Genomic DNA, 26,348 nt, shown 5'->3' with positions numbered 1-26,348 from the left:
TTACAAAGCCACAGTTATAGGCACCATTTTTTAAGAAACTTAAAAAGTAAAAACCTATAGAAACGTGTGTGCTTGTCTGTAGATTTTTCTGTGTTTATATATGAATATGTGCAGGTGAAGGTATTCGTATGATAATGTGAATACGCTTCTTATATTAATAAAGGGTACGTATAAGGATAATTATGGTAGTTACCTGCAGAGGTGAGCTTTAGGGTAAATTTAAGACTTGAACATGGGATATTGCTTAAAGTTAGTGTTTAAAAACTAGCCTATATGAACTGCTGTATGTGAGTGATTATATATACTCACCGTGTATGTGTGCACAGGCTGTGCTTAACTCTAGAAAACATTTGTGTATATTAAAATTGTTTTTAATTTTATATTTCCTATTAGATTTTATTGTCAAGATATCCGAGCGTATGACATTTTATTTGGAGACACACCACGGCCTGCTCAAGCCGAAGATCTTTATGAAATTCTTGATTCCTTTACTGAAAAGTATGAAAATGAAGCACAACGGATCAATTTGAGGAGAGCGGCAAGGCAGCAGAGGAAGTCTTCTGTACCGTTTGCTTTCATGTTTCACTCCGTATTCTCAGAAATCTCTTTCTGTAGAACATGCCGTCCTTGATATCAGGTTCCTAAGAACCTACTAAGCCCCCTTCGTAGTTCCACTTACTTCAGGATCTTGTGAAAATGTCATGCTACCTTGACGTTTCCTCATACAAATTCCAGGGAAAAACATAAGTTGTCTTCTGCGATTGCATTTCTCCAAGAATGAAACTTTGTGTATCAATTATACAAATAATATCTGGGAGGCTGAGGCAGGTGGATCACTTGAGATCAGGAGTTTGAGACCAGCCTGGCCGACATAGGGAAACCCGCTCTGTACCATAAAACGTTAGCGGGAGTGTTGGCACATGCCAAAAATCTCAGCTACTCGGGAGGCTGAGGCAGGAGGATCGCTTGAGCCCATGAGGCTTCACTGAGCCAAGATCACGCCACTGCACTCAGCCTGGGCAACAGAGCAAGACTTTGTCTCAATAATAATAATAATATGAATATGAATAATAGTTGCAGGTACTGACACCTTTGTGCATTAGGTCGTGGGGCACCGAGGGATCTGCATACCTTGTTCATCAGGTTCCGCAGCACCTGTCAGAGCAGGTTTGATGCCTGTTTCATAGAATGAAAATGAAGCCCGAGAGTTTGTCGGCCACTGCCTCTGCCAGTCACCACGGCACCATCTCTGCAGCCCCCTCAGACCTTGCACAGATGGTCAGAGGTGCCTGGGGAGGTCAGCTTCAGGCGTGAGAAGAGCACACCCTGTCCACGTCCAAGTCTTGTCATCCAGTTCAGCTACGTGGAGTCTGGAGGCTGCCTGTGAGCTTAGAGTGCCTCGTTAATAAGCGCGTGGGATAAAAGTTTGCTACATAAGCTCGTTAGAAAAGAGTTATATTTGCCTAAGTAAAAACAAGATTTTAAAATTATGTGTATTTATTTTTTGTTTCTCCCAGGCGAAAGAATCACCTCCAAAGCCATTGTCAAGACCACAGCAGTCATCTGCACCAGCCCAGCTGAACTCTGGCTCTCAAAGTAAATATTTTTGTTGCAATTCAAATACAATTGTAATTAAGTAATTATTAAATGTTAGTGTTAAGAAATCAAGATGCATTATTAAACTTTAGAGTCAAATAGAAGAACTAAGGCATTTAAGAGAGTAAGTGCTCAGCCTGTTCTAAATGCTTGAAACAAATTATCACTGCTCTAATTTATGAAAGCTTGCTTCTGTTCCTATTCATAAGATACTTTCTTAAATATACAAAGATATTTATCTTTAAAGGTTTTTCCATTTCCTCCAAAATCCATTGTCCTCCTGATTTGAAATGAGAACAAAATAAGCCTATTTTTTTCTTATATACCCACATAGTTATAATTCTGAATATCAGTTTTGACATATATTCTTTGGAGCTCAGGATTTCATAAGATGGTTTTTAAAGTAGATGAAATTTATAAAGCACCAGGGTTGGTCTTTATCTTTCTTCTGTCGTTCATTTGTGTGACCCACTCCTGTGTTTCTGTTTCTCGTGCGTGGAGGTTACCAGTGCACGGGAATCTACTGAAGCAGAGGACTGGCGTGTGATGACTGACTGTTACACAGAGTCATTGTGCTGTGACGACTTTAACCTAGAACTTGCCTTTGGAGAACGTTCGGAACGGGAGGAGAGAGGTTACGTGTGGAAACACGACTGCTCTTAGCGGGAGAAGGCCTGTGATGAGCTGTGTGGGAGTAAATGGCAAGCTCTGTGGAAGGCGGGAAGGGCATCCTCGGCCTACACCTTAATTTTCAGTGTTCGTTTTCCCCAGTTTTGAGCCCAAGTCCCTCATACGATTCTCGGCTGTGCCTGTGCCTGGTCTGAGTGTCCTCCCAGGAAGATGCTCAGGAGCCGGCTCGTTCTTCATTATGCACCTGCCCCCTCACCTGCGTCTGTCCCTGTTCCTTTGGGATGAGCGGTGGCCCACTGCTGGTTCACGTTCCGATGACTGATTTGCTGAGACTCACATGTCCAGTGACTCATGAATGAGATGTGAACACTGAATTTATTTTTATTTTAGATCTGAGCGATTATGTTTTAAAATACGTAAAGTGTCCTCACTGAGAATGGATACCTGCACATGCATATATAAAACCCTCTCACGTATAAAAATCCCAGTCCTCTTAGTCTCAAGTCCTTCTCAGTGCGGATTTCACCTGAAGGAATTCCTTTCAGTTACCAGTGGAAAAGCTGCGAAGGTGGTTACTGCCCTGTGCCCGCCTGAGCGACCTTTCTGAACACAGCGCCTCGCCTGCGCCCGCCTCTGGGGTTTCCCAGTGTCTTCCCCAAACGCTTTCCTGGGGAGACGGGCGGTGCACCCCCGCTTTGCACAGACGCAGCTGTGTCCCTGCTGGGGCACGGGCAGCCTGGTCACATTGCTGCAGGCCCAGCCTCACGCGACGCACCGGGACACCCCTTCGCCCGTCACTGTTTGCGTCCGGGCCTCACGGCGTCCGCACGATGCCGACGCTTCTCATGGGCGGGAGCGCTCAAGCTTTGAACCTCAGTTTTTAATAACTAGTGTCGACTTTTAACCTTTTATTTTAAATCGGACCTTTTCTTAGGGTCCTTATTTAAAAACTAAGTATTTTTAGTTTATTTACACAGCCTTACATAGGAACACACCCGTATAATTCTATACACGTGCACACGTGTTCGCATGGCTGCTCTGTGATGCGGATGCCCTCCTCTATCCCGCTTTCAGGAAACCCATGTTCACAACATAAAGTCTGAACCGTGTTGCCTTCTCTCCATGCTGGTCCTACACGTGGCAAACATGGGCGGAACATTTTTATTCTGCCTCATGAACATCCGTCATCTTGTATGAGCTTTACTCTGTCTTCTCAGGTTTATTATGTTGTTCGTTATTTTGTTTGGCTCAGCAACTCCACGTATAAATCCCTACGTCAACTGGCATAGCTCTAATTACTTCTTTTTAATAATTATTCAATATTCCGTGGCACAGATGTACAAGTTTGCTCAGTCACCCTCCTATTGATGGATATTAACTTTATTTCAGATTTTTTTCCATGCCAAACAGTGCCACAATTGATATACTTCCAAATGAATATTTGTATACACTGGCACTTTTATTTTTCTGAGATAGTTGCCAGGAGTGGACATAACAGGTCAAAGAATATACTTTTAAAGTTTTAACGGATTTAACAGATTACTTTTCAAAAGTTTTTACTACTTAGAGTGTCATCAACCATTTTCCCACCATAACACTCCCCGCCACAGGCATTCCCCACCGCGGATACGGCCCAGCACGTGCAATCCTAGCCATATACACACTCCGCGATAACATTCCCACCGTGGTCGTTCCCGTTACGTGTGCTTCCCACGTAGGCATTTCCCAGCGTGCACATTTCCCTCTGTACACCCATGTGCATTCCCCGCTGTGTGCATTCCCCGCTGTGCGCATTCCCCGCTGTGTGCATTCCCCGCTGTGTGCATTCCCCACTGTACACCTTCTCCACCACTTACATTCCCGATCATGTATACTCCCCACCGTACGCACTCCCCACTGTACACCTTCTCCACCATTTACATTCCCGATCATGTATACTCCCCACCGTACGCACTCCCCACTGTACACCTTCTCCACCATTTACATTCCCCATCATGTATACTCCCCACCGTACGCACTCCCCACTGTACACCTTCCCCACCACTTACATTCCCGATCATGTATACTCCCCACCGTACGCACTCCCCACTGTACACCTTCTCCACCACTTACATTCCCGATCATGTATACTCCCCACCGTACGCACTCCCCACTGTACAACTTCTCCACCATTTACATTCCCCATCATGTATACTCCCCACCGTACGCACTCCCCACTGTACACCTTCTCCACCATTTACATTCCCCATCATGTATACTCCCCACCGTACGCACTCCCCACTGTACACCTTCCCCACCATTTACATTCCCCATCATGTATACTCCCCACCGTACGCACTCCCCACTGTACACCTTCTCCACCACTTACATTCCCCATCATGTATACTCCCCACCGTACGCACTCCCCACTGTACACCTTCTCCACCACTTACATTCCCCATCATGTATACTCCCCACCGTACGCACTCCCCACTGTACACCTTCCCCACCATTTACATTCCCCATCATGTATACTCCCCACCGTACGCACTCCCCACTGTACACCTTCTCCACCATTTACATTCCCCATCATGTATACTCCCCACCGTACGCACTCCCCACTGTACACCTTCCCCACCATTTACATTCCCCATCATGTATACTCCCCACCGTACGCACTCCCCACTGTACACCTTCTCCACCACTTACATTCCCCATCATGTATACTCCCCACCGTACGCACTCCCCACTGTACACCTTCTCCACCACTTACATTCCCCATCATGTATACTCCCCACCGTACGCACTCCCCACTGTACACCTTCCCCACCATTTACATTCCCCATCATGTATACTCCCCACCGTACGCACTCCCCACTGTACACCTTCCCCACCATTTACATTCCCCATCATGTATACTCCCCACCGTACGCACTCCCCACTGTACACCTTCTCCACCACTTACATTCCCCATCATGTATACTCCCCACCGTACGCACTCCCCACTGTACAACTTCTCCACCACTTACATTCCCCATCATGTATACTCCCCACCGTACGCACTCCCCACTGTACACCTTCTCCACCACTTACATTCCCCATCATGTATACTCCCCACCGTACGCACTCCCCACTGTACAACTTCTCCACCATTTACATTCCCCATCATGTATACTCCCCACCGTACGCACTCCCCACTGTACACCTTCTCCACCACTTACATTCCCCATCATGTATACTCCCCACCGTACGCACTCCCCACTGTACAACTTCTCCACCATTTACATTCCCCATCATGTATACTCCCCACCGTACGCACTCCCCACTGTACACCTTCTCCACCATTTACATTCCCCATCATGTATACTCCCCACCGTACGCACTCCCCACTGTACACCTTCTCCACCATTTACATTCCCCATCATGTATACTCCCCACCGTACGCACTCCCCACTGTACACCTTCTCCACCACTTACATTCCCGATCATGTATACTCCCCACCGTACGCACTCCCCACTGTACACCTTCTCCACCATTTACATTCCCCATCATGTATACTCCCCACCGTACGCACTCCCCACTGTACACCTTCTCCACCACTTACATTCCCCATCATGTATACTCCCCACCGTACGCACTCCCCACTGTACACCTTCCCCACCATTTACATTCCCCATCATGTATACTCCCCACCGTACGCACTCCCCACTGTACACCTTCTCCACCACTTACATTCCCCATCATGTATACTCCCCACCGTACGCACTCCCCACTGTACACCTTCTCCACCACTTACATTCCCCATCATGTATACTCCCCACCGTACGCACTCCCCACTGTACAACTTCTCCACCATTTACATTCCCCATCATGTATACTCCCCACCGTACGCACTCCCCACTGTACACCTTCCCCACCATTTACATTCCCCATCATGTATACTCCCCACCGTACGCACTCCCCACTGTACACCTTCTCCACCACTTACATTCCCCATCATGTATACTCCCCACCGTACGCACTCCCCACTGTACAACTTCTCCACCACTTACATTCCCCATCATGTATACTCCCCACCGTACGCACTCCCCACTGTACACCTTCTCCACCACTTACATTCCCCATCATGTATACTCCCCACCGTACGCACTCCCCACTGTACAACTTCTCCACCATTTACATTCCCCATCATGTATACTCCCCACCGTACGCACTCCCCACTGTACACCTTCTCCACCACTTACATTCCCCATCATGTATACTCCCCACCGTACGCACTCCCCACTGTACAACTTCTCCACCATTTACATTCCCCATCATGTATACTCCCCACCGTACGCACTCCCCACTGTACACCTTCTCCACCATTTACATTCCCCATCATGTATACTCCCCACCGTACGCACTCCCCACTGTACACCTTCTCCACCATTTACATTCCCCATCATGTATACTCCCCACCGTACGCACTCCCCACTGTACACCTTCTCCACCACTTACATTCCCGATCATGTATACTCCCCACCGTACGCACTCCCCACTGTACACCTTCTCCACCATTTACATTCCCCATCATGTATACTCCCCACCGTACGCACTCCCCACTGTACACCTTCTCCACCACTTACATTCCCCATCATGTATACTCCCCACCGTACGCACTCCCCACTGTACACCTTCCCCACCATTTACATTCCCCATCATGTATACTCCCCACCGTACGCACTCCCCACTGTACACCTTCTCCACCACTTACATTCCCCATCATGTATACTCCCCACCGTACGCACTCCCCACTGTACACCTTCTCCACCACTTACATTCCCCATCATGTATACTCCCCACCGTACGCACTCCCCACTGTACAACTTCTCCACCATTTACATTCCCCATCATGTATACTCCCCACCGTACGCACTCCCCACTGTACACCTTCTCCACCATTTACATTCCCCATCATGTATACTCCCCACCGTACGCACTCCCCACTGTACACCTTCTCCACCATTTACATTCCCCATCATGTATACTCCCCACCGTACGCACTCCCCACTGTACACCTTCCCCACCACTTACATTCCCGATCATGTATACTCCCCACCGTACGCACTCCCCACTGTACACCTTCTCCACCATTTACATTCCCCATCATGTATACTCCCCACCGTACGCACTCCCCACTGTACACCTTCTCCACCATTTACATTCCCCATCATGTATACTCCCCACCGTACGCACTCCCCACTGTACACCTTCTCCACCATTTACATTCCCCATCATGTATACTCCCCACCGTACGCACTCCCCACTGTACACCTTCCCCACCATTTACATTCCCCATCATGTATACTCCCCACCGTACGCACTCCCCACTGTACACCTTCTCCACCACTTACATTCCCCATCATGTATACTCCCCACCGTACGCACTCCCCACTGTACACCTTCTCCACCACTTACATTCCCCATCATGTATACTCCCCACCGTACGCACTCCCCACTGTACAACTTCTCCACCATTTACATTCCCCATCATGTATACTCCCCACCGTACGCACTCCCCACTGTACACCTTCTCCACCATTTACATTCCCCATCATGTATACTCCCCACCGTACGCACTCCCCACTGTACACCTTCTCCACCATTTACATTCCCCATCATGTATACTCCCCACCGTACGCACTCCCCACTGTACACCTTCCCCACCACTTACATTCCCGATCATGTATACTCCCCACCGTACGCACTCCCCACTGTACACCTTCTCCACCATTTACATTCCCCATCATGTATACTCCCCACCGTACGCACTCCCCACTGTACACCTTCTCCACCATTTACATTCCCCATCATGTATACTCCCCACCGTACGCACTCCCCACTGTACACCTTCTCCACCATTTACATTCCCCATCATGTATACTCCCCACCGTACGCACTCCCCACTGTACACCTTCCCCACCACTTACATTCCCGATCATGTATACTCCCCACCGTACGCACTCCCCACTGTACACCTTCTCCACCATTTACATTCCCCATCATGTATACTCCCCACCGTACGCACTCCCCACTGTACACCTTCTCCACCATTTACATTCCCCATCATGTATACTCCCCACCGTACGCACTCCCCACTGTACACCTTCTCCACCATTTACATTCCCCATCATGTATACTCCCCACCGTACGCACTCCCCACTGTACACCTTCTCCACCACTTACATTCCCCATCATGTATACTCCCCACCGTACGCACTCCCCACTGTACACCTTCTCCACCATTTACATTCCCCATCATGTATACTCCCCACCGTACGCACTCCCCACTGTACAACTTCTCCACCACTTACATTCCCCATCATGTATACTCCCCACCGTACGCACTCCCCACTGTACAACTTCTCCACCATTTACATTCCCCATCATGTATACTCCCCACCGTACGCACTCCCCACTGTACACCTTCTCCACCATTTACATTCCCGATCATGTATACTCCCCACCGTACGCACTCCCCACTGTACACCTTCTCCACCATTTACATTCCCCATCATGTATACTCCCCACCGTACGCACTCCCCACTGTACACCTTCTCCACCATTTACATTCCCCATCATGTATACTCCCCACCGTACGCACTCCCCACTGTACACCTTCTCCACCATTTACATTCCCCATCATGTATACTCCCCACCGTACGCACTCCCCACTGTACACCTTCTCCACCATTTACATTCCCGATCATGTATACTCCCCACCGTACGCACTCCCCACTGTACAACTTCTCCACCATTTACATTCCCCATCATGTATACTCCCCACCGTACGCACTCCCCACTGTACACCTTCTCCACCATTTACATTCCCCATCATGTATACTCCCCACCGTACGCACTCCCCACTGTACACCTTCCCCACCACTTACATTCCCCATCATGTATACTCCCCACCGTACGCACTCCCCACTGTACACCTTCTCCACCATTTACATTCCCCATCATGTATACTCCCCACCGTACGCACTCCCCACTGTACAACTTCTCCACCATTTACATTCCCCATCATGTATACTCCCCACCGTACGCACTCCCCACTGTACACCTTCTCCACCATTTACATTCCCCATCATGTATACTCCCCACCGTACGCACTCCCCACTGTACACCTTCTCCACCATTTACATTCCCCATCATGTATACTCCCCACCGTACGCACTCCCCACTGTACAACTTCTCCACCATTTACATTCCCCATCATGTATACTCCCCACCGTACGCACTCCCCACTGTACACCTTCTCCACCATTTACATTCCCCATCATGTATACTCCCCACCGTACGCACTCCCCACTGTACAACTTCTCCACCATTTACATTCCCCATCATGTATACTCCCCACCGTACGCACTCCCCACTGTACACCTTCTCCACCATTTACATTCCCCATCATGTATACTCCCCACCGTACGCACTCCCCACTGTACAACTTCTCCACCACTTACATTCCCCATCATGTATACTCCCCACCGTACGCACTCCCCACTGTACAACTTCTCCACCATTTACATTCCCCATCATGTATACTCCCCACCGTACGCACTCCCCACTGTACACCTTCTCCACCATTTACATTCCCGATCATGTATACTCCCCACCGTACGCACTCCCCACTGTACACCTTCCCCACCACTTACATTCCCCATCATGTATACTCCCCACCGTACGCACTCCCCACTGTACACCTTCCCCACCATTTACATTCCCCATCATGTATACTCCCCACCGTACGCACTCCCCACTGTACACCTTCTCCACCATTTACATTCCCCATCATGTATACTCCCCACCGTACGCACTCCCCACTGTACAACTTCTCCACCATTTACATTCCCCATCATGTATACTCCCCACCGTATGCACTCCCCACTGTACAACTTCTCCACCATTTACATTCCCCATCATGTATACTCCCCACCGTGCGCACTCCCCACTGTACACCTTCTCCACCACTTACATTCCCGATCATGTATACTCCCCACCGTACGCACTCCCCACTGTACAACTTCTCCACCATTTACATTCCCCATCATGTATACTCCCCACCGTACGCACTCCCCACTGTACAACTTCTCCACCACTTACATTCCCCATCATGTATACTCCCCACCGTACGCACTCCCCACTGTACAACTTCTCCACCATTTACATTCCCCATCATGTATACTCCCCACCGTACGCACTCCCCACTGTACACCTTCTCCACCATTTACATTCCCGATCATGTATACTCCCCACCGTACGCACTCCCCACTGTACACCTTCTCCACCATTTACATTCCCCATCATGTATACTCCCCACCGTACGCACTCCCCACTGTACAACTTCTCCACCATTTACATTCCCCATCATGTATACTCCCCACCGTATGCACTCCCCACTGTACAACTTCTCCACCATTTACATTCCCCATCATGTATACTCCCCACCGTGCGCACTCCCCACTGTACACCTTCTCCACCACTTACATTCCCCATCATGTATACTCCCCACCGTACGCACTCCCCACTGTACACCTTCTCCACCATTTACATTCCCCATCATGTATACTCCCCACCGTACGCACTCCCCACTGTACAACTTCTCCACCACTTACATTCCCCATCATGTATACTCCCCACCGTACGCACTCCCCACTGTACAACTTCTCCACCATTTACATTCCCCATCATGTATACTCCCCACCGTACGCACTCCCCACTGTACACCTTCTCCACCATTTACATTCCCGATCATGTATACTCCCCACCGTACGCACTCCCCACTGTACAACTTCTCCACCATTTACATTCCCCATCATGTATACTCCCCACCGTACGCACTCCCCACTGTACAACTTCTCCACCATTTACATTCCCCATCATGTATACTCCCCACCGTACGCACTCCCCACTGTACACCTTCTCCACCATTTACATTCCCCATCATGTATACTCCCCACCGTGCGCACTCCCCACTGTACAACTTCTCCACCATTTACATTCCCCATCATGTATACTCCCCACCGTATGCACTCCCCACTGTACAACTTCTCCACCATTTACATTCCCCATCATGTATACTCCCCACCGTGCGCACTCCCCACTGTACACCTTCTCCACCACTTACATTCCCGATCATGTATACTCCCCACCGTACGCACTCCCCACTGTACACCTTCTCCACCACTTACATTCCCCATCATGTATACTCCCCACCGTACGCACTCCCCACTGTACACCCTTTCCACCATTTACACTCCCGATCATGTATACTCCCCACCGTACGCACTCCCCACTGTACACCTTCTCCACCACTTACATTCCCGATCATGTATACTCCCCACCGTACGCACTCCCCACTGTACACCCTTTCCACCATTTACACTCCCGATCATGTATACTCCCCACCGTACGCACTCCCCACTGTACACCTTCCCCACCATTTACACTCCCCACTATGTACATGTTCAATTATGACACCCATTGTGACATTCTGCAGCATATACCTTCCTCACCACAGTTAGTGTAGAAGCATCTAGAAGATTTTGCGAGTGAAGGCTTGTCACATCTCGTTTTTCATCAGATTGTATTTATTCCTATTAGTGAATTTAAACGTCTCTTCATATAATTGCTGGTGTTTTGGATTTGATTTTATCTGAAAAGTCTCTTCCTTTCATTGGTCTGTTTTTTCCTGTTGGAATATTTTTGCTGTCTCAATTTATGGAAATGTTTAGATATTACAGATTTTGTTGGCCATTTGGGTTGCAGCATATTTGAACATTTATCATTTTTCTTTCGATCTTGTTTTTCATAATTTTACTATATGAAAGTTCTAAGTTTTATCTAAAAATAGGTCTATCATTTAGTTTTGATCGATTTGGATACTTCGGTCCTGGTCAAGCTCTTCCCACCTCCTATACAGGAGTGTATTCACAGTTTCCTAGATTTGCCTGTGGTATTTTTATCTGTGCATTTACTGGAGACCTAGTCTTCATATAATTTGAGATCATTTTCCCAGTTTTCCCTCCTCCCCAGTGTACGATTCTAGTTGAAACAGTGTTATGTATCCGTTCTCTGATCTTTCAGTGCTAATTACAGTAAGGTTACGTGTGTACATTTATTAATCTGAGAGATAATGGTTTTATTTCACGCTTTCCATTTGTTGAGGTTTTATTTGTCTTTCAATAAGATTCCGCAGTCTCTGTGCCTTTTGCGTTAAATTTGTTCCCAGGTACTCTGCTGTTTTATTTGCTATGGCGAATGGGACGCACTTTTCTATTTCCTTTTGGTGCCTATTTTCACAGTTAAGGAAATCTTAATTTGAGTGTATTTTGCTTGTCTTACAGCTGGTCACTTGCCCAAGAATATTTCTAATCAGTTTTTAAAAATAGATTCTCATGGAATATTTGTATCCTTTTCCCTATCCCACCAATGTTTATTTCTAAATTCTTCTTTTCATAAGTTTCCTAGGCCAATGGCCTTCGAACTGGTGTGTGCCTGTCTTTAGGGGTATGCAGAGGCTGCAAAAGGGCGTGTGGGCACAGGTCACTTAAGCGACCCCAGATCTCCAGCTCCTGGCAAGTTCTTTTTAAAGCAGTCCAGCTGAGAACGCGACGTGCAGAGTGTGCCCTTCATCTTCTATACTGTTAGAATCATTATTTGTACACTTGAAGGAGAAAAGCAAGCGCCCACACCATCCCACCGCTCACTGCGCTACACTGCCCCAAAGCGTCACAACAGGAATCCAATGTGAGGCGTGCGTGTGGAGGTGAAGCCGCCAGCGAATGTCTCTGTGCACAGTCAATCCTTCCGTCAGTCGGGGGTTTCCTGTTTCTTCGCCTTCAATGCAATTGACGAAGGACCTAATAGAATTTTTCATCTGAATTTATAATGAGAATAGTGTCTGTACCTCCGTGTGATGCGGATGCCGGATATTTATCGTCCACCTCACACTCACTGTGTCTCCTGGCTTATTCAGGCAAACCTTCTGATTGACAGCACAAATGATGATCCTGTCAACTTAGTGATTTAAAATATTTGCTCAGCAAGGGCAGGATTTGGCAATTTTGTGTATTTTATATAATATAAACTAATATGTGTTGAAAATCACCATTCCCCTCTTTTTTTTTTTGCAGGTAACAGAAATGAACCTAAGCTCTATCCTGACCTTCCCAGCTATCGCGAGAGAGTTGGTAAGTCGATAACCCTATATGTTATAAACGATTCCTATTCATCTTGTGATCACAAACTTCCTAACCAGTCTGGTCGGTTATGAAAATCTGTGGGAAATGTTCAGTCCTTCTCTTTAATTTATAGGATATTCACATTATTTTGAGAAGTACTTCATTTAGAAAATGCTTGCCTTTCAGATAGCGAGGGCGGTAGGAAGCTGACGGTCAGTGTTATCTGTGTAGGGACTGTGTGCTCGGGACGGCGTGGCCGAGCCAGGGCGCCATGGTGTCGTCTGAGGAGCACGTGAGCTCCTCAACACCGGCCAGAAGCGCTTGAGTTTACAGAGGAGATGAAACGTTTGCTAACATTTGCTAACTTTGAATTATGATTTGATCCTAATTGCATTTTCTTTGTGTTTTAGCCCCGTACATTTTCTATTTCTAAGAATTTTTTTCTTTTATTTTTCAAGCTCAAATTTTTTGTTACTATTGGGAAATACTTTATAAAACTTGTTAAGATTTACCATAGAAAAAAATGATTCTTCAACCTATCTTCCTTAAATATTCTTCAGAAACTTTCCTGGAAGGAATTGAGCAATTATTTGCAAATGTGAGTAGGACACAAATTGACGACGAAATAGTCTTTATTTTTTCACATTGAATATTTTTGTCACTGGAGTCGCAAAGCTCTTTGCTGCTGGATATGTAACTGTCAGAGAATTAAACATTTGATGTTAATAAAATACCAAAAAAATAGGTACTCAAGCATAGTTTTAAAATCTACATCGTACAGATAAAAATATGTCGAAAAGGTCTCTTAAGCAGCATCCCCTGAGGAGGTCAACATTTTCCTGATGGATTTAGGGTCGGTGACCTTTCTTTTCTCCCCGGCTTCTCCTCCTGGGAGCCCCCTCTGGTTTTTCCCAGATGGTTCTGCTCCTAGAGTCCTGTACGGAGAGCAGGTGTGATGGCCTGGGGCTCACCCACAGAAGGTGCTGTGCTGTGGTCTTAGTATACAGAGAAAGCTCTGAGAGGTTTTTAAATATGTGTTTCATTCTTTGTGGCCCACAGCCACGTCAGAGGCCACGGTAAAGGGAAATCAAAAGTTTGTCCTTTAGAAGCAAAAGTGATTCCGATATAAATGTTTACACCAAGACAGCGAAAAAACATCTAGATTTTCACCTTACACCGCGTCTTACTTTTAAAGACTCAAGATTAGACTTGGATTTGTGTATCTAGCTGTGGAAGCGTCCCTAAACCACAAGGTGAGCTGAGTGGCTGCACGTGCTTGGGAAGGGAGGGGCGTCCCGAGAGAGACAGAGCTGAGGGAAGCTGGCCGCAGAAGATCCCCCAGGGAATGCCTTGGTCATGGGACACTGGGAGCCAGAGTTCCTTTCGTCAGAAACTTCTCATAAATGGCACCAGGGAAAACGGCTTCATGACACGGAACTAAACTCTAAGTGGGCCGTGGAGACAGAGGTTCCAGTCTGAACCCCGAACTTTCATTTTCCAGTCGTGTGCTCCGTGGCTGCTCTTTGGTTGATTCTGTGTTTGTATTTGACAATATGACGAGGTACATTGAGTTAAATTACTGAGTTAACTGAGTTTACAACTGAGTTAATATTCCTATAGCGCATTCTCCAAAGAGGCTCTTGAAGAAAAAAACAGGAGATATACAGTCCACTTTTTAAAAAAAACTTATTTTATGTTATTGTGTTTTTTAAGAAGCAGCTGTGAAGGCATTAACTTGTTACCAAGGATTTCCTCATGTCTGCTTACCATCATTGCAGAGAAACGTCACAGTTACATGGCCCCAGGGCCCGAGCCTTAAATCACAAACCTGAGGAAGCAGGTCACCCAGTCCTCCACATGCGAGCTCCTGAGTCTGTCTCGGCCCCACAGACGGTCGTCAGGCGTGACGATCGGCAGCATCACCTGTCCTGTCCTCCCACCATCTTTGGCTTTGCCCCTTGGAAGGTCCAGCTGCCTACTTCCTGGGCCTCTCGTGCCTTGGAAATGCACAGCCCAATCTTGCGATCTTCCGTCTAGGGACTCTGGAAGGAATGGTTTTGTAATCACAAGCCTGGACCCTCCCACGTCAGCATTCTTCCCTTCCCCTTTCCCATCCCACACCTGTCAGGGACAGGGTTTCTCAACCCGGGCACTTCGCACAGTGCAGGCTGGATAACACTCTGTTGTAAGGGCTGCCTCGGGCCTCATACGGTCCTTAGCAAAGGCTGTGTTCTCTTAGTTGTGGCCTTCCCAAGGCTGCGGCTTTTCTCCTGAAACAGATCAGGCCAGGTGTGCTGGCTGCATGGGGGCTGCCTTATGCGGGCTCCATGAGAAAGTGGACTGGAAGTGAAACAGGGACATCCACAGGCCAGCCTTCCTAATCACGGGCCTCAGGGCAGCTGCCAATCTCCAATGCTGACTGTAATCCAAGTCTGCTTCCTGTTTGGGAAAAATGACCCCTACTTGAACTAAACTTGAATATTATAAAGGAAATAGCCAATTCCCTCAAAGATCCTTCAGATTTTTTAAGTCCACGAGTATAAAGCTTAAAGACACATGGTGTGTAGAAAGAAAGGCATCTGTGAACACCCAGCTTTTTAGTAACTCAGCGGGGTTTGCTTCCTGGTAACCAGGGAGGGCTTTCTTCGTGTAAGGAACCATCACCTGGCTTACCTTTTTTTAGTGAAATCTTTTGTGGGCATTAAACGTCTCATTGTGAAAATTATCTCTGGTATTTACATTAAAGAGGAACTTTAAGTCATTTGGAGTTTTTCAAAGAAAAAATTAACAGGGTACAGCACTCACTGGCTTGTGAGCTGTTATCTCAGAAAGCAGGTGGGCTGCTGGCCCTGCTGGCTTCACGCCTGTGATTTTCAGGTGGATGGAGTTTCTCCAGCAACAGCTCAACTCATGACTCTCCTGTACCCCTCCCAGGAGGCAGAGGCATTTACGGTGAATTGGGGGAGGAACTGGGTGAGGCATTGGGCACCAGGAACAGAGGCAACACACGTCTCAGCCTCAGGAAAGGAGCAACGTCAGACCGCGGCCCCTCAGACCTTCAGTGGCGGCCCTGCCTTTCAGCTGTGTGGCCCCCAACCCTGGTCTCCCACGCCGCTTTGTCCTCATTTCATCTGAATCCGCAATTCAGAGAAAATTAGACAATGCCTGAATGTGAGGCAGGTCTGCGATCCCTCCTTCTCTCTCTTAGTTCATAATATATTTATTTCTCTAATTATTCCTCACAAAATATGTTCCTGAAACTGCTTAGAACCAGATCGGTTATCAGGCATTCCCCGGGGCCGTAGCACCGATGTTATTTGTGTAGTCGGGAGAACCCAGCCATGCCGCTGGCACACTCATCCTTCCGGAACGTTTGCCTCATAAAAGTAAATGCTCTGATACATGTCAGTTTGGCCTGTTGAGCACGATTTAACATTTACGAGGTTGTTGAGGGTCTTGGACAACCTGGAGACACACTTCATTGGATCCTGACCTTGGACAAATCGCTTGACATCTCTAAGGCTCAGTTTCAACTTCTGTGGCGTGGGGTAGGAGTAGCTGGGTCATTGTAGTGAGCGCTGCCCACCGTGGGTGCCCTGTGACTGCAGAGAACACGCGGCGGAGGCTCTTCCCAGATGCACGTCGATCGCCGCTGTTTTCACTGCCACTGTCCTTACTGTGTGTTCTGATTTTATAAATGAGACTGCAAGAGCATAGATGCATGGTCGCTAAGCTGGCTGCGGCCCCCAGAACGTTCCCTGCTGTTCACAAGCACCTTCTAATTCACTTCTTCCTAGTATCTAACACGTCCGGGAGACGAGGGAGGAGAACAGAGTTCCTGGAGGGTGTTCACTGGTGTGGTTAATCAGGGTGCAACTTTATACGTGGATATACTAAATAGAACCATGAACAGATTTCCAGGACGGTTTTGTTTAGCACTAGCTCGCATCCTGATCCGACGGCAGGGAAGCGAGGCCTGGGCACCTGCGGGGCCCTCATCCGGGTCTGCTCCTTAGTGCGTGCCGCTTGGACAGTTTAACTCGCTTCTGCTGTTTCTAGACTATGTCAAAATTTTATTTTGGTGACATTCTTTTAACCTTATTCCTTAAGATTGATAAACTAAAAGTAAATATAGTAAATATTACAATATTAAATAATATTTTAATATATTATGTATATTGCATATAATATTCCTATATATTCGTATATTATTTAATATAAAATAATACAATAAAATATTTTATTTATAGTAAATATTTTATTTATAGTAAATAAGTTATTTAATATAAAATATTAAAATATTTTTGATATATTTAATATATTTACATATTATAAAAATAAAATATACAGAAATTCTTCGTATTATAGAAAAAAGTAGATTTATACCAGTGTTATCTCTAATTTAATTGTATCATTCATTATTGGGCTTATTTCTTAGGAGAACTCAGCTGGATGGTACATACTTTAAAGAAAGAGCTGTAGCACCATCTTGTGTGAGCTACAAATTCAGGGCTTTAGTCCGTGTAAAGTGTTGACTGTTTCTCTTACTGACGGACCAGGTGCACATCGTTACTGTCATTGTGGTATTATGAGTTCAGACAGGACCTGGCTGTGGAGTCTGGTCACTGAGGTTTTCTATGTGTCTCAACATCTAACGGCCTAATTTATGCACAGAATTCCATGAGACATAGAAGCATCAGACTCCATGTAGCTGAGCACTTAAAAACTGTCTCATTGTATCTTTATGATGTTACATGGTTTATAATATTTAACGTCCTTTATTCATGTTAACTGCTCAATTCTCAAAGTATTTTCTTCCTTCTACAATACATGGTTATACACATTGCATTGAAGTACTTGTGAGACATACGTAGAAATGCCTGTACCTGTGCTCATTCCAATTTCCTCTCTGATACTGAGGGAATGGATCAGTTAAGCACGGAAATGTAAACAGCCACGAAGCCCAGGGAGAAGAAACGTCTGCTGGTGAAACAGCAAACCACAGCTGGGCTGCAGGCTTCAAGCCCAGTGAATAAAGAGCCAGGTTCTAAAGTCCAGGCCCTGAGGGTTTGAGCTCACATACCAGCCTTTGTCCAGCATCTGTCATCCACGAGGCTGTCACAAGTGTCTTAGCCCCTTCCAGCTGCTGTAACAAAATGCCACAGCCTGGGTGGCTCCTAGACAGCGGAATTTTATTTCTCACACTTCCAGAGACTGATTCCAGGATCAAGGTGCCAGAAGACGAGGTGTCTGGCAAGGGCTGTTTCTGCTTCACAGATGGTGCCATCTTGCTGAGCCCTCACAAGGAGGAAGGTGCAAGAAGGTCCCTTTGGGCTCTGTAAGGACACTGATCCCATTCATGAGGGGGAGACCTAATCACCCCCAGAGACCCAGCTTCTAGCACCATCACCTTGGGGTTGAGGATTTCAACACTTGAATCTCAGGGGGACACAGAGACATTCAGACCACAGCAATGACTACTCTATTAAAATGGAAAAAAAAACATAAGTTGTATTATCTCATAGATTATTCATAATTCTGACAATTATAAGCAGAAGCACGTGCTAAATCCATAGTTAGGTGTACAATAACGTGCAGAGAGAAACAAGCCTAATAACGTGATGCAAGCTGCAGACTGTGCTCTGTGCGTTCCGCCAGCCTCCAAGACGTGCCAAGCACCAAGGGGTTAATTTTTATCTTACCAGCACCTACTCCCAGGTTTTCCCTAAAGAACATAAATATGTGAATACTTTTTTCTTGTTTCAGGCAATTTAAATCCACCCACAGAAGTGACAGCGCTGTACTCATTTCAAGGACAACAGCCTGGGGATTTGAACTTTCAAGCTGGAGACAGAATCACAGTTATATCAAAAACAGATTCACAGTTTGATTGGTGGGAAGGAAAGCTTCGAGGTCAAACTGGCATTTTTCCAGCCAACTATGTAACCATGAATTAAAGCTTATACTATTTTCTTCTTCGAGAATTACAAAAAAAAATTATTTCTACACTGGCAGGATTTACTAGTTAAGCAATGTTTAATATAAATTTACAAAAGAAAAACTTCTATAAAATTTCCATTCAGTATGTAAGACATTCTGTTTTCCTATATAAAAGGAGTTTAAATACTTTGTACTAACTTTATGACATATGTTGTGTCATAGACTATCCTGCAATTTATGTGGTCATGGTTCTTTTGTGAACAATTTCAAACATCACTAAGCATTCGATCTGGCTGTGTACGTGGTAGCTGTATTTTAATTTAAGAATTTTGAGGGTAGCGCCATGAATGTCAATTCATACATTTCTATTTGCAAAGTGACTAGAGAAAAAGCAATCAGCTTACAGGAGGTATTCAGTAATGTTTAGAGTTGTAAGTGTTAACTAGAATATGAGTCCTTAGAAATCATCTTTGTACCTTCAAAAATTGCACAAATGCATTTATCGTAGAAACGTGATTATAGGAAGTCTGACCACCATGTATTTAAAAATATGACGTCTCAACTTTTCTTCCTTATGGGGCTACGTTTGTTCATTCCCAGCAGTAGAATAAACTTACGGTGACATGGTTGACTTGTCTCTAAATAAAATTTTTAAATGTTTATAAGTGAATATTTCAATTTTGTTTTCTCACTTTTTGTAAGGTAGGTGGAGGTCGTGTATCTCATATGCAGGTAAAATCCACCTCCGTTTGGGGTCCCTGAGCTCCTCCTGAACCCGACTCCCCTCCAGCTGTGCAGCTCACCGTTCCATCTGGACCAGGAACAACACCTCAGCCCTCATGGGCTCAAATCCAGGCTCTTCTTTCTCCTCACTTAGCCTGCCCCGCCCAGTGTTCCTCTTCAGGAAATGGAAGTTCCATCCCTGGATGTCCTTGGTCCTCAGGGTGACTTCAGAGCCAACGTTCATTCTTCTATCTCATGCCCTCTATCAAATTCACCAGAGATTCTGTTGAATCTTTCAGACACTCGCGGACCCAACATTTGCACTCCCCCTCTGCCCACCCCGAAGTGAGCTGCCCGCTCAGCCCCAACTCCCCCTCTGCCCACCCCGAAGTGAGCTGCCCGCTCAGCCCCAACTCCCCTCTGCCCACCCCGAAGTGAGCTGCCCGCTCAGCCCCGACTCCCCCTCTGCCCACCCCGAAGTGAGCTGCCTGCTCAGCCCCAACTCCCCTCTGCCCACCCCGAAGTGAGCTGCCCGCTCAGCCCCGACTCCCCCTCTGCCCACCCCGAAGTGAGCTGCCCGCTCAGCCCCAACTCCCCCTCTGCCCACCCCGAAGTGAGCTGCCCGCTCAGCCCCAACTCCCCTCTGCCCACCCCGAAGTGAGCTGCCCGCTCAGCCCCGACTCCCCCTCTGCCCACCCCGAAGTGAGCTGCCCGCTCAGCCCCAACTCCCCCTCTGCCCACCCCGAAGTGAGCTGCCCGCTCAGCCCCAACTCCCCCTCTGCCCACCCCGAAGTGAGCTGCCCGCTCAGCCCCAACTCCCCCTCTGCCCACCCCGAAGTGAGCTGCCCGCTCAGCCCCAACTCCTCCTCTGCCCACCCCGAAGTGAGCTGCCCGCTCAGCCCCAACTCCTCCTCTGCCCACCCCGAAGTGAGCTGCCCGCTCAGCCCCAACTCCCCCTCTGCCCACCCCGAAGTGAGCTGCCCGCTCAGCGCCAACTCCTCCTCTGCCCACCCCGAAGTGAGCTGCCCGCTCAGCCCCAACTCCCATGTACACTCCTTGCTTCAGCCCTGCCTCCCCCAGCGAAGCCTCCCGAGGGGCGCAGGTGCACAAGGGACCATTTGTCCCGTATTCACTCTTCACTGCCTTATGTCATATACACACCCGTGCATTTGCCTTTGTTTATTACACCTTCTTAAGACATGGAAAAGGAGGATGAAGACGCGTGTTATCTTCCCCCGGCAAGAAGTGAAACAGTCATTTCCTTCTTTCTAATCCCGTCCCAATCACCACTGTCTCCTGACTCAAAGGGAACATCGCCCTGAGTTTGCCGTTTGGAATTCCACATCTTTCTTTAGATTTTTACTACATCTGTTTGTGTCTTACACACTATATGATATTTCCTTCCATGCTTTTAAACTTAAAAAATTTAAACTTTTAAACTTTTAAAAAAATAATAATAATAAATTTACTCATTTACGATGGACTTATTGTAAAGAAACTGTGCTTTATATATTCAAGGAACTAAAAGAAAAAGTAGAGAATTTCAGCAGAAATTTGACACCATAAGAGAGAATTACATGAAAAACGTGAGACTGAAGAGAAAAATAAACTAAGGAGACAATCGACGGATTTAACAGTCGTTTAGACACACCAGAAAAAAGAGTCGTCGACCTGAAGGCAGATTGGAAACATACGTGCAGCCTGAAAGCTGAGAGAACTGAAAATACTAGAAAGACCGGAAGAGACTTTATGGGCTAAGGCAGGAAGCCGTCGAAAGCGAGTAGCAAAGGTTCTCGTCAGAAAGCGCAGAGAGAATCAGGCAGATGCTGTACGTGAAGACGGGATGCCCGAGCACAGCCCGGAACTTTACAGAGGCATTGAACTGCAGAGTTAGGAATTACTGTGAACTCCAGGCAGAATGAACAGGAGGAGAGTCGCAGGTGTGCACATCGTTATAAAACTGCTAAAAACCACAAAGATAAAGCTAAAAAGTAGATGAGACATTGATTAGTGGGTACAAACGCACACTTGGAAGAAATAAGACCAGGTGTCTGATGGATCATTCGGGTGGCCACAGCTAACATTAGTCAATTCTGCATTTCAAAACAGTTAAAAGAGAATAGTTTGGATGTCCTTAGTTAAAGAAAAGATAAATATTCCAGGTGCTGAATATCCCAATGCCCTGATTTGATTATAGAAACGCATCAGATCATCACATGCACCTCTAGCACATACCAATCTTTCAATGCAGATGAGAACTGTTACAAATCACTACGATGATAAACAACACAGTAAAAACATGGACCAAAAGTTTCCTTGATTTCATCAGTGACAATATATGGATACCAAGTAAGGACAGGAAAAGACGGTCCAGCTCTTTAACAATGAAGGAAAGCAAACAGAAGCAGAGAGACGTGTTGCCACACAACCTCTATAATGGCTGAAACGGAAACAACCGACGACATCCCGTGAATGAGGTTTCGCAGCCTGGAAACCCCCGTACCCTGTGGCTAGAAACGCAAACCTGTGTGGCGGAAAGCAACATGGCAGTTCAACCTCCAACCCAGAGATTTCGTTCCTGGGCATTTCTCCAGGAGAAATAACAACACATGTCCACATAAAGTATCCTATGATGTCCATAAGAGCTTTCTTCATACTGACCCCAGACGTGAGACAATCCGAATGTTCATCATCTTTTTAGCGGATGGAAAGAATCTGCTCTACCCGCACCATGGAACACGACCCAGCAACAAGGAACGGACCCCGACACCAACAATACGGGGCTTCTTTACAGCATTTTGCTCACGTCAGAAGTCAGACACTAAAGACTACATAAATCCACTCACATAAAATTCCTGAAAAGGCACAGTTAGAGTAATGAGAAGCAGATAAATATTTGCCAGGTGCCTGAGGTTAAAGGAGGAACTTGACTGCCAGGGTTGACAAGGGCACATCTTATCATGATGTTAAATTTAATAAATCTAAAACAAATACATAATCCTTGTGCCTATCAATGACCTGTTAATATTTAGCAAGCTAAAGTATACTGGACAAAAATATAAATATAAAAACACAGATTAACCCACCTGTCAGCATACTGCAGATCCAGCAGACAAAACATACTTGTATAGATTATATATAAATAAAAGGTATCCAATTGATTTAATTCGAGACTGTACCCTGAAATTAGGCTCCTATTTATATCAAGTATCCACAGAACATTCCCAAAAGTTGACAATAATGCCACAAAGAAAGCTTCTTTTATGCCACTACGAGAAATCGAATAGATAATACTTCCTGGCTCTATACTACAAATAAGAAAATCCACGCTAGCTTGAGAATTTCAAACTCTTAATAACTCAGGTTAGATACATGTGCATGTGTGTATGCACGCATGTGTGTGTAGAGTGAGTTTCTGTGTATACACATACACAACACACATAAAAATCCTAATGAAAGAAAATAAAAGATAAATGACCATGTTACTTAACTCTTTTCAATTAAATTCAAAAATATAAAAAATCAGTTTCATAGTATTAAAATTGTTTCAGAGGATAGCAAAATAATGTCCAAATACTTGAATGATTTGAGCCTAATGCTAATAGCAAAACACATCTCAGATTATATCTTTTAAAAAAGTCCAATCTCATTTATAACTATTGCTACACAAATCCTAGCAACAGAATGACGTGATAAAGACCGGGGTAAACCTCAGGCTTGTTCAATATTACGAACTCTATTATCATTCATCCTCTTAACTGGCCTGACAATAAAAATAAGATCATCCTCACACATCCTGAAGAGGCATCTGACAAAATTCAACCTCCATTTCTTTTTTTTTTTTTTTTCTTTTTTTAGATGGAGTCTTGCTCTGTCCCCAGGCTGGAGTGCAATGGCGCGATCTCGGTTCACTACAACCTCCGCCTCCTGGGCTCAAGCGATTCTCCTGCCTCAGCCTCCCGAGTAGCTGGGACTACAGGAGCACACCACCACCCCCATCTAATTTTGTTCTGTATTTTTAGTAGAGACAGGGTTTCGCCATGTTGGCCAGGCTGGTCTTAAACTCCCAACCTCATGATCCGCCACCTCAGACTCCCAAAGTGCTGAGATTACAGGCAAGAGCCACAGTGTCGTCAACTCCATTTTTTATGAACACACTCAGACAGGAGTAAATGGTCTGGATACTTTCATAACAAAAACAGGCTTACTCTGTCACTGGAAAACATGAGGAGCAGCCCCTTACGGTAAGTCGGAGGGAGTCACCGTCACCGCGATGACTCAGTGTCATCCTGGAGACATTCACCAGTGAGATTAGAGGAGATGGAGTTAGAGGAGGAGAGAAAGCAACTATCATGTTCAGACTATAAGACGGAACACCTGGGGAATCCAAGTGAATGAACTAAAAGGAAAAACACAGCACGTGCTAGCAATAATGAAGAAATATAGTAAGTTTCAAAACTAATAATCAAAATACAGAGCTTTTATATTTGCCAAGCACAGTTAGAAGATGTAATGAAAAGAGTATCTCAATTTTAAAAAGCCACCAGAAGTGTTAAATACCAAAACACAAATAAAATAGAAAAAATTTTAGGACTTAATGAGGAAGACGCTCTTTACAGACATACGACTTAAACAAATGGACTAGCATAGATGATTCTGGCTAAGAAACCTCACAAAAACATCAAGCTTCTCTGAGCTGTTTCTTCTGGAAAAATAAAACCCTAGGATGATGAGCCTACCAGACTCTGAAACACACCCTAAAACTGCAGCCAGCTCATGGGGCAGCTCTTCTCTCCTGTCAAGGGTGAAGATGAGTGTTTCCTGCTAAATATGCGAGCTATTTGGTTTGCAAACTGTTAGTTTTTCTTTCTTCCTGATTTTTTGAGCTCTTTTCATGTTGCTGAGACGGTCTCCCTTTTTCTCTGTTATAAGTTGCACATACTTCTCCCAGTGTGTTTTTGTTTTTATACAGTGTTTTTGCTATTTTTAAAACAATTCACCTTTTTATTTTCCTAAGATGGCAGATTAGAGGCTTTTAGCATATCTCAGTCACTTGGAAACAGCAAAACAGTACATAAAGGTCAACTCTGTGAGCTTTAATTCAAGAAAGAAAATGGAAATCTACCAGAATCACGAAGGACACCCCGGCTCCCAGGAAAGAGGACACGGGAAAATAGCCCCCACGACAGCACTCAGCTGATAAAACTGAGTGAAGTCCCAGGATGAAAGAGCAAAGGGAGCCCCTCGGTGACTCCCCTCAGCAACCCAGCCATACTTTGCTCCTCCCAAGTCCTGGAGGTAACTTGGGGAGACGCTCGGAGACCCTGAAAGGGAAACACACTGTGGGTATTTTCCTAAACCTGGGACCGAGGGCAAGAGCCATTTTTAATCCAGGCACATACACAGTCAGCCATTCCTTGGTGATCCAGCAGTGCGGCCATGCAGGCATTTTAGTCTCAGGCCAAAGACTGGAGCACTTGCTCTGAAGCAGGGGACGTCCACGGACAGAATCATGGAAACCGCCTTGGCAGCAGGTGCCGAAATCATGTTCTCCCCCGTTGCAGGCAGGGAGCAGGAGGAGAGCTGCTATAACTGTGATTCCTCCTGGGTGACAAGACTTGGAGCCAGAGCCAGCCTTGCAACCTGGGACCAGCGTGTGTCTCCTATTGCTTGGTGCCCTGGCCTGATTTCCTGAGAGCACGATGCCTCTGCACTCCACCCCAAGGCAGAACTCCAGGCAATTGGAGCACCTGCTTGCCTGGACCAGAAGCCTGAGCTGTCCCGCCTTCCTGGGCATAGATCATGGTGCAGCAGGGCCCTCTCCACTCCACACCCAGGTGGATATCCAGGCACTGGGAGCACCTGATCGCGGTGCAGGGGGCTCTCTCTGTCCCACGCCCAGTCAGATCTCCAGGTATTTGCAGGTCCACTCTTCCTGTGCAGAGACCAGGGCTACCTCCACGCCATGCCCAGGCAGGTCTGCAGGGATCTGGAGCACCCACTCTGCTGGATTAGGAGTTCCAGCCACACCCCCTCCCCATACAGAGAACTTGGGGCTGAAAAGTTTCCCACCTTCACACCTCAGCACACCTCTGGGCACTTAGTGGCCACCCACTGGATTCTCCCTTGGCACCGATGCTTATGCCTGCGATCAGGGGATCTATAGGCAGATCTGCCTGGCCCTGCCAATTTTGCTCCCCTACCCCGGGCTGGGCAGGGAGCTCAGACCTCTGTGCACTCGATGGATCAGC

The 26,348-nt window shown here is 46.5% G+C and overlaps 1 protein-coding gene across 3 annotated transcripts in view; it reads left to right on the top strand.

Moving 5' to 3' along the window:
- SH3YL1 (SH3 and SYLF domain containing 1) overlaps positions 1 to 20,044 on the top strand; it is a 48,837-nt gene extending 28,793 nt beyond the window's left edge. For all 3 annotated transcript variants that reach the window (XM_021667526.2, XM_064363787.1, XM_021667525.2), the window contains 4 exons: positions 394 to 562; positions 1,518 to 1,596; positions 13,387 to 13,443; positions 19,201 to 20,044. In XM_021667526.2, coding sequence (XP_021523201.2) covers positions 394 to 562; positions 1,518 to 1,596; positions 13,387 to 13,443; positions 19,201 to 19,391 — 496 coding nt within the window. In that variant the 3' untranslated portion in view covers positions 19,392 to 20,044. The remainder of the gene's footprint in view (positions 1 to 393; positions 563 to 1,517; positions 1,597 to 13,386; positions 13,444 to 19,200) is intronic.
- The last annotated feature ends 6,304 nt before the right edge of the window (positions 20,045 to 26,348 follow it).

Source organism: Aotus nancymaae, unplaced genomic scaffold (genome assembly GCF_030222135.1).
Source record: "Aotus nancymaae isolate 86718 unplaced genomic scaffold, 86718_ANA_hifiasm-v0.15.2.pri h1tg000057l, whole genome shotgun sequence".
NCBI classification, from domain to species: Eukaryota; Metazoa; Chordata; class Mammalia; order Primates; family Aotidae; genus Aotus; species Aotus nancymaae.
The sequence above is the reverse complement of the archived record's forward strand: the minus strand, read 5'-3'. Positions and strand labels throughout refer to the sequence as shown.